A 10,315-nucleotide genomic window follows, 5' to 3' on the forward strand; every position below is an offset into this window, starting at 1 on the left:
TGTTATTTTGTTTCTATGTCTGTGACCTCTGTGCTGTTTTATGTGTCATCTTGTCACGTTCCTGACCTGTTTTCCTTTTTTCTTGTATTTATTTAGTTGGTCAGGGCGTGAGTTGGGTGGGTTGGTCTATGTGTGTTTTTCTATGTTGGGGTTTTGTGTTCGGCCTGGTATGATTCTCAATCAGAGGCAGCTGTAGATCGTTTGTCCCTGATTGAGAATCATACTAAGGCAGCCGGGGTTTCACGTGTGTTTTGTGGGTGGTTGTATCGCGTGTCTGCATTCGTGCCACACGGGACTGTTTGTCGGTTGTTTTATGTTATTTTTGGTTCGTGTTCAGTTTCGATTCACTAAATAATCATGGACACAAATCACTCCGCGTATTGGTCTGATCCTTCTCGCCTCTCCTCCTCGTCCGAGGAGGAGGATTACGACGACCGTTACAGAACCACCCACCAATCTAGGACCAAGCGGAGTGGAGAAGGGAGGCGACAGCAGTGGGAAAAAACCCAGGACTCCTGGACTTGGGAGGAGATCCTGGACGGCAAAGGACCCTGGGCTCAGCCAGGGGAATATCGCCGTCCCAAGGCGGAGCTGGAGGCAGCGAAGGCAGAGAGGCGCTGGTATGAGGAGGCAGCGCGGCGACGCGGTTGGGAGCCCGAGAGTCAGACCCAAACATTTCTTGGGGGAGGGCACACGAGGAGTGTGGCAAAGCCGGGTAGGATACCTGAGCCAACTCCCCGTGCTTACCGTGGAGTGAGAGGGCGTCGTACTGGTCAGACACCGTGTTATGCGGTTAAGCGCACGGTGTCCCCAGTACGCGTGCTTAGCCCAGTGCGGGCTATTCCACCTCGCCGCACTGGTAGGGCTAAGTTGGGCATCGAGCCGGATGTCATGAAGCCGGCCCAACGCATCTGGCCTCCAGTGCGTCTCCTTGGGCCGGCATACATGGCACCAGCCTTACGAATGGTGTCCCCGGTTCGCCAGCATAGCCCAGTGCGGGCTATTCCACCTCGCCGCACTGGCAGGGCTACGGGGACCATTCAACCTGGTAAGGTTGGGCAGGCTCGGTGCTCAAGAGCGCGTGTCCTCCTTCACGGTCCGGTATACCCGGTGCCACCTCCACGTACCAGTCCACCGGTGGCAGCCCCCCGCACCAGGCTGTCTCTCCGGGTTCTCTCTCCAGCTGCTCCCACCTGTCCAGCGCTGTCAGAGCTTTCCTTCTCTCCAGCGCAGCCAGTGCCTATACCACGCACCAGGTCTACAGTGCGTCTCAGCCGGCCAAAGTCTGCCGTCTGCCCAGCGGCGCCTGAACTGCCTGCCTGCCCAGCGCTGTTTGAGCTGCCTGCCTGCCCAGCGCTGTATGAACTGTCTGCCTGCCCAGCGCTGTCCGTCGGTACTGAGCCTTCAGAGCCGTCCAGCCAGGACCAGCCAGAGCCGTCCAGCCAGGACCAGCCAGAGCCGTCCAGCCAGGACCAGCCAGAGCCGTCCAGCCAGGACCTGCCAGAGCCGTCCAGCCAGGACCTGCCAGAGCCGTCCAGCCAGGACCTGCCAGAGCCGTCCAGCCAGGACCTGCCAGAGCCGTCCAGCCAGGAGCTGCCAGAGCCAGTCAGCCAGGAGCTGCCAGAGCCGTCCAGCCAGGATCCGCCAGAGCCGTCCAGCCAGGATCCGCCAGAGCCGTCCAGCCAGGATCCGCCAGAGCCGTCCAGCCAGGATCCGCCAGAGCCGTCCAGCCAGGATCCGCCAGAGCCGTCCAGCCAGGATCCGCCAGAGCCAGCCAGCCAGGATCCGCCAGAGCCAGCCAGCCAGGATCCGCCCCTCAGTCCGGTGCTGCCCCTCAGTCCGGTGCTGCCCCTCAGTACGGAGCTGCCCCTCAGTCCGGTGCTGCCTTTTAGTAGAGTGGGTTTGACATGGAGGGTGGCCATTGGGAGGAGACCACGGAAGCGGGGTTTGACTATGGTGGGTTGGGGACCACGACCAGCGCCAGAGCCACCACCGTGGACAGACGCCCACCCAGACCCTCCCCTAGAGTTTATGCGGGTGCGCCCGGAGTTCGCACCTTAAGGTGGGGGTTATGTCACGTTCCTGACCTGTTTTCCTTTTTTCTTGTATTTATTTAGTTGGTCAGGGCGTGAGTTGGGTGGGTTGGTCTATGTGTGTTTTTCTATGTTGGGGTTTTGTGTTCGGCCTGGTATGATTCTCAATCAGAGGCAGCTGTAGATCGTTTGTCCCTGATTGAGAATCATACTAAGGCAGCCGGGGTTTCACGTGTGTTTTGTGGGTGGTTGTATCGCGTGTCTGCATTCGTGCCACACGGGACTGTTTGTCGGTTGTTTTATGTTATTTTTGGTTCGTGTTCAGTTTCGATTCATTAAATAATCATGGACACAAATCACTCCGCGTATTGGTCTGATCCTTCTCGCCTCTCCTCCTCGTCCGAGGAGGAGGATTACGACGACCGTTACACATCTTCTAAAAATAAAGACTAATACTACTTAGTTTTCAACTTGTGCACACCTTGGAGCATTTTCTAGATTCAATTAATTTAAAACATTATTAAATAAGCCTAAAGTAAATAAAAATAAAATAAAAAATAAAGTAAAAACGAATAAGATAATGGATTTCCGTCATTTCCACCACACTTAAGTTTGTGATGTCAATGACTGTGATGGAAATGACATTTCTACAGTTTCTGGAGAAAATTGACAGACAGCTTAGCATGCTTTGATTAGTATTACAGCTAGCATATCATTTACACAAAATATATAAAATATTTAAAAAATTATAAAATTCAACCACAAATTAAAGAAATTATAGTCTGTTTGGAAATGACTGACAATTAAAATATTCTCTACACAAGTAATATTTACCTCGATTTTTCTTAAACTTCAGGACATCACATCAGGAACAACTGTCCACTGCAGCCATGTGCTTCAGTGTCACAATATGTTTCCATGGTAACTAAATTAAAATTTTCTTGAAAAAACTTTAAATGACACCACTCACCAAAGGACAGGTATATTTTGTGTAAAAAAAACAATATAAAAGGCATACTCACAATAAATATTGATATAGATTTTATTTAATTGATTCTTTCTGTAGTACATAACATTATATAATGTGTAATTATTAATGTTTTCTCATAGAAAAACATAGTAGAAGCTTAAAAGTCTGGGTCAGGGACAAGGGCAAAACAGTGAAATTAAGGTGCAGAATCACACTATAATTGATATGAAGCACATATATTAATAAAATCGACACGTCTTATGAATCAGTGTATAATTTGATGAATTGTCACTTCGCCTTGTTAAAAACCACAGATGGAACAATAAGACAGATATTTCACCCGATGTAAAAATGTGAAGCATTTCCGCTCACTACCAAATATGGTGATGAGAGGAAGCCCAGTGGCCGGCAGTGGCCCAAGATGGATTTTGGCCGAAATTCTGCAAATATTCTCTTCGATGAAACATTTAATCTGAAATACATTTTTCTGTTTCCAGAACTAGAATATGTAACAAACAGAGTGGACTACATTTCGCACTTGCTTGTTCTGCCCACTATGATTAATTTTCTCTCATTGGAAACGACAGGCTCTGTTTTATCTTGGGTTAGTTATAATAGTCTTTGGGAAAACCGCATTAATGCGTTTTGTTAAACAGTCCTTTTGGTACCATCCGGTATTCCGTAGTTTGTGACACTTTCTCAGCCACAGAGTTTGGATCAACTATCCACGTAAACATGGCTGATGATAGCAACATTGAAATGGAAGATGAGAATATTTTGTATGATTTACTTATAAATACGGAATGGCCACCCGAGACCGACACTCAGGTTTGTACAAAATCTGATTCGGTTCATTGTTAACGTATAGACGGAAATGGCATGCCAAGTTGAAGTGATTGTGCACCCTGCAAGTTAGCTACCGTTAGCTAGCTATCTAGCTAGCAACGTTACAGGGAGCTAAATGCGGTTAGCCACGTCACACACATCTTCCTCTCAGTCATTGCTGATAACACGTTTTGGATTTGCATTGAATCAACATTACTTGCAGTTAAATATTCAGTCACCGTAAACAAATCTATGAAATAAGGAGTTTAATTGCAGCGTTGAGGTGTATTTGGATATTTTTGTTTTTACTTTCTAAACGTTGGCTAGCTAGTCTGTTGTGAATTTGTTGTTGATGGTGCTAGCTGTCTTGACGTTACCAAATTCTGTACCATGTCCAGGGAAGATGTTTTGGCCATAGTATCATCACACTTGTGCAAATTGGTTGGTTCCCAATCACAATGTAATTCAGGGTGTGTATAGAAAGACTAATAACAATCTGTAACTCTCTGCCATTTGCAGTTGCGAGGCAACAAGGAGCACAGTTCATCTGTTATTGCCAAGGCTGTGACAGGTAAGACGGATCATCTAGGCATCTTTTCCCCTCGCTGTTTTGGTTTTTCATACTGTATCCGTTTCTATTCATGTTAAGAAAATAATGATCATATTGGAAGCAAGCCCAAGGTTGCCTCCCACGTCACCCTACGCCTCCCACGTCACCCTACGCCTCCCACGTCACCCTACGCTTCCCACGTCACCCTACGCCTCCCACGTCACTCTACGCCTCCCACGTCACCCTACGAAAAAAACGTTATTAAATTGTTGTCAGCAGTACAATAATATTTTGGGAACATCCCTGGTCATCCCTACTGCCTCTGATCTGGAGGACTCACTAAACAGGGAACATCCCTGGTCATCCCTACTGCCTCTGATCTGGAGGACTCACTAAACAGAGAACATCCCTGGTCATCCCTACTGCCTCTGATCTGGAGGACTCACTAAACAGGGAACATCCCTGGTCATCCCTACTGCCTCTGATCTGGAGGACTCACTAAACAGAGAACATCCCTGGTCATCCCTACTGCCTCTGATCTGGAGGACTCACTAAACACATGCTTTGTTTGTAAATGATGTCTGAGTGTTGGAGTGTTCCCCTGGCTATCTGTAATGATGTCTGAGTGTTGGAGTGTACCCCTGGCTATCTGTAAATTATGTCTGAGAGTTGGAGTGTTCCCCTGGCTATCTGTAAATAATGTCTGAGTGTTGGAGTGTTCCCCTGGCTATCTGTAATGATGTCTGAGTGTTGGAGCCCCTGGCTATCTGTAATGATGTCTGAGTGTTGGAGCATGCCCCTGGCTATCTGTAATGATGTCTGAGTGTTGGAGCATGCCCCTGGCTATCTGTAATGATGTCTGAGTGTTGGAGCCCCTGGCTATCTGTAATGATGTCTGAGTGTTGGAGCCCCTGGCTATCTGTAATGATGTCTGAGTGTTGGAGCCCCTGGCTATCTGTAATGATGTCTGAGTGTTGGAGCCCCTGGCTATCTGTAATGATGTCTGAGTGTTGGAGCCCCTGGCTATCTGTAATGATGTCTGAGTGTTGGAGCCCCTGGCTATCTGTAATGATGTCTGAGTGTTGGAGCCCCTGGCTATCTGTAATGATGTCTGAGTGTTGGAGCCCCTGGCTATCTGTAATGATGTCTGAGTGTTGGAGCATGCCCCTGGTTATTAGTAAGTTAAAAACAAAAGATGAATGATGCCCTCTGGTTTGCTTAATATAAGGAATTTGAAATGATTTATACATACTTTTAATACATACGTTTTTTTTCATCAATTCAATTTACTATTGATACCTAAGTATATTTAAAACCAAATACCTTTAGACTTTTACTCAAATAGTATTTTACTGGGTGACTTTTACTCGAGTCATTTTCTATTAAGGTATCTTTACTTTTACTCAAGTTTGAAAACTGGTTACTCCTCCACTGGAGGTTACCGTGGTAACACGATTGTTTGCGCCTGTGAGTCTGACTAGTAAACGGGTCGTCTTCGTTTCCCTAGCAGGTGAAATTCAAACGTAGAAAAACGACCTAGCTTGTGAACAAAACAACGCGAATGGCCAAGAAACACAAGGTCAAAGTCTCACTAAAGTAGACTTTCGTTTCAAGTAAATTACACCAACTTGTATTACTGTGCACAGCACTTATTAAAACAAATCTTTCCCTCAGCTCTTCAGGTGCGCACAGCCCCCAGACAGGCAGTGTTGAGGTGGAAAAGGCTAGATAGGATTCCTAGTTCTTTAACTTTGTGCGATATACGGGGTGGGGGGTTCGGAGCGACGCCCCTACGGGGTGGGGGGGGGGGCTCGGAGTGACGCCCTTATGGGGGTCGGAGCGACGTCCCTATGGGGCAAAGTAATTTAACATTACTTTTGTGCTGGAAGCCCCTCGGACTTCCACTTCTTTGTAACGTGGATATATGATCCTAGCCACTCATCACCGTGTGTTCTCCATGTCTGTTGTAGGGCCTTTTAGGTTCATCCTGCACTACCTGTGGTACAGGTAAGCTCTTCAGATTACTCACATCAAAATTCATCAACTATTTCACTACTATTTACCCCTGTAGGCTGAATCTCTTCCCAGCTTAGTATAACCTTATATAGTTTTGTCAAATTGACTTGACTAATGTTTATGCTGTTGTATTGGTCCTGTTGTTGTGGTGTGTAACAGCTGACTGATTGAACTGTGATCCTGTACCAGTCCCTCTAGCTCCTCTCTACCTCCTGGCCTGGTCCGACTGGCCAACAAGCAGATCAACTGGCAACTGGTGCTAGCAAGGTACAGTACACACGCATGCACCACGCCACGCCACGCCACGCATGCACCACGCCACGCCACGCATGCACCACGCCATGCCACGCCACGCATGCACCACGCCACGCCACGCCAGGCCAGGCCAGGCCAGGCCAGGCCAGGCCACGCCACGCCAGGCCACGCCAAACCAGGCCACGCCACGCCAAACCAAACCAGACCATGCCAGACCCTTCATACATTCACATGAAATCAACCTCTGACCTTTGTTTATTTTTATTTGACCTTTATTTTGACCTCAACGGCCATTGAGAACAATTTTTTTTTTTTTTTTTTTTTTTTTTATATATATATTTTTTTGTGTTCATTATGTCAGATTTAGTTTGTTTTAAGATGAAGACTAAAAGGTATTTTTTCCCCTTGGTTTTAGTTATCGGTTTATTAAAACTCTGGACAATTTGTCTACTTTTAATCAGTCATTTTAGCCACATAGTTGTTTTAATTTTAAATTCCTTCTGTAACAACTAGTTGTTGCATAAGTAAGATAAATGAAGATGAACAAAAATACACACTCCAATTGATTTCTACTAAATGAAACAAATGAACCTATAGAGCGATAAGCATGATTGTCAAATGTATTTACATCGACTGGTATTTCCATCAATTATTTTGCAATGAGATTTTTCTTCTCCTGTTCATTTTGGCAACGTTTTAATTTATAGGCCTTGCTGTTTATTGTGGGACAAAAAGCTGGCAATTGGAGAGGGAGGGCGAGAGAATCGTTTTGCTTCATGTGTTCTCCATCTTTTTAAATAGGGAGACCATTTTGTTTTCGTCACTTTTATTTCCATGACTGAGCAAAACTCGTTTTACTCATGAGTCTCTCTTACCCCTCTGCGACAAACATACGATATGTTTGGAACATCGAATCGCAATAAAATCACAGTATTGAATTGCAGTACATACAGAATGGTGAGAATGACAATACATATGGTATCGACACCTCAGTATGGTGATATCTTACCGCGGGGGTCCCTGGCAATTCCCAGCCCCGTAGACTGGCAGGGGAACGCGATAATACGGTACCCCAGTGTCCATGGACGAATGGATAGCAAGGGATTGCGCTGTGTCAAATTACTGTAATGATATTTCTGTGGTGATCTGTAGTGCCTTGCGGTCGGAGGCAGAGCAGTTGCCGTACCAGGCGGTGATGCTACCTCGTACCCCTGCACATTGACTCAGTACTGGTACCCTGTGTATATAGCCAAGTTATCATTGACTCAGTACTGGTACCCTGTGTATATAGCCAAGTTATCATTGACTCAGTACTGGTACCCTGTGTATATAGCCAAGTTATCATTGACTCAGTACTGGTACCCTGTGTATATAGCCATGTTATCATTGACTCAGTACTGGTACCCCATGTATATAACCAAGTTATCATTGACTCAGTACTGGTACCCTGTGTATATAGCCATGTTATCATTGACTCAATACTGGTACCCTGTGTATATAGCCATGTTATCATTGACTCAATACTGGTACCCTGTGTATATAACCTAGTTATCATTACTCAGTACTGGTACCCTGTGTATATAGCCAAGTTATCATTGACTCAGTACTGGTACCCAGTGTATATAGCCATGTTATCATTGACTCAGTACTGGTACCCTGTGTATATAGCCAAGTTATCATTGACTCAGTACTGGTACCCTGTGTATATAGCCAAGTTATCATTGACTCAGTACTGGTACCCTGTGTATATAGCCATGTTATCATTGACTCAATACTGGTACCCATGTATATAGCCAAGTTATCATTGACTCAGTACTGGTACCCTGTGTATATAGACTCAGTACTGGTACCCAGTGTATATAGCCAAGTTATCATTGACTCTGTACTGGTACCCCGTGTATATAACCAAGTTATCATTGACTCAGTACTGGTACCCTGTGTATATAGCCAAGTTATCATTGACTCAGTACTGGTACCCATGTATATAGCCAAGTTATCATTGACTCAGTACTGGTACCCTGTGTATATAGCCATGTTATCATTGACTCAATACTGGTACCCATGTATATAGCCAAGTTATCATTGACTCAGTACTGGTACCCTGTGTATATAACCTAGTTATCATTACTCAGTACTGGTACCCTGTGTATATAGCCAAGTTATCATTGACTCAGTACTGGTACCCTGTGTATATAGCCATGTTATCATTGACTCAGTACTGGTACCCTGTGTATATAGCCAAGTTATCATTGACTCTGTACTGGTACCCTGTGTATATAGCCATGTTATCATTGACTCAGTACTGGTACCCTGTGTATATAGCCATGTTATCATTGACTCAGTACTGGTACCCAGTGTATATAGCCAAGTTATCATTGATTCTGTGACAAACCTGATTTGACATTAGAACGACCCTGCCACAGACACCCTGGGATCACTCACAGACACCCTGGGATCACTCACAGACACCCTGGGATCACTCACAGACTCAAAAACAGGATTTAGAAGAAATACGCCGATCCAATGGTTCAACCCAAAAGTGTGTTGCTCAAAGTCCTACATCTCTCTCTCCTCCTCTCTCTTCTCTCTCTCCTCCCTCTCTCCAGTAATGGGAAGCTACTGGCTGTGGTTCAGGACCAGTGTGTGGAGATCAGGTAATGATATGAGATGGTGTGTCCATTCAAAACGTTTTACGTTTTATTAAGTTTTGTTTTTTGTTTATCAGACGTTCTGTCTAGTCAGTAGAAACCCTCCTAGTCAGCAGGGTGCTGTATATGATTAACCATAATGCCTAATACACAGAGGTCCATTTGACCTTTTTAAGATTACGTGCAGAATGTTTGTGTATATTCTATTCTCTGTTTTTTCCACCAGGTCTGCGAGGGATGACTTTGGCTCTGTCATTGGGAAGTGTCAGGGTAAGTACCTTCTAAATCAAAGAGGAATACGTGAAGCTATGAAACACTTATCAACACTTTGGTTCCTACCCTGTCACAATAACTCCTCCCTGGCATTTTCATTTGTTGTCATGTCAAACTACACTGTATTCCACTATTATATTCTACCTCTAGAATTATAATAATCCTTCTACTTCCATGATTCCAACAGTTCACTAAAGTGTTTTGCTCTAAATTGTAATTCAAATCACAATTGCAACATTTGGTTCCAACATAAGGCCTAGATTGTTTTGCCCATATCGTGCAGCCCAACGTGGCAGTGTGGAAATGATCTGAAATGAGTGCAAAAAATATATTTTTGGTTGAACACTATATAAACCAATCAGAATGGAGAAAGACTGATTGAATTCACTTAATATATGTGTTGCCACCCTGGGATCACTACTCATAAAGCACCCTGGGATCACTCACTACTCATAAAGCACCCTGGGATTACTACTCAGTACTCATAAAGCACCCTGGGATCACTACTCACTACTCATAAAGCACCCTGGGATCACTCACTACTCATAAAGCACCCTGGGATCACTACTCAGTACTCATAAAGCACCCTGGGATCACTACTCAGTACTCATAAAGCACCCTGGGATCACTACTCACTACTTATAAAGCACCCTGGGATCACTACTCACTACTCATAAAGTACCCTGGGATCACTACTCACTACTCATAAAGTACCCTGGGATCACTACTCACTACTCATAAAGCA

At 45.2% G+C, this 10,315-nt stretch overlaps 1 protein-coding gene across 1 annotated transcript; it reads left to right on the forward strand.

The window, feature by feature from the left end:
- Window positions 1-3,727: 3,727 nt before the first annotated feature.
- On the forward strand, window positions 3,728-9,628 carry LOC120039163 (neuroblastoma-amplified sequence-like; the record flags this gene model as incomplete). The annotated part of the gene is made up of 6 exons (XM_038984686.1): window positions 3,728-3,831; window positions 4,348-4,399; window positions 6,349-6,385; window positions 6,584-6,661; window positions 9,256-9,303; window positions 9,524-9,628. Coding segments are annotated over exons 1-6 (413 nt in total), but the record flags the coding sequence as incomplete, so codon positions are not given.
- Window positions 9,629-10,315: the final 687 nt, after the last annotated feature.

This window comes from Salvelinus namaycush, unplaced genomic scaffold (assembly GCF_016432855.1).
Source record: "Salvelinus namaycush isolate Seneca unplaced genomic scaffold, SaNama_1.0 Scaffold2588, whole genome shotgun sequence".
Taxonomy (NCBI): domain Eukaryota; kingdom Metazoa; phylum Chordata; class Actinopteri; order Salmoniformes; family Salmonidae; genus Salvelinus; species Salvelinus namaycush.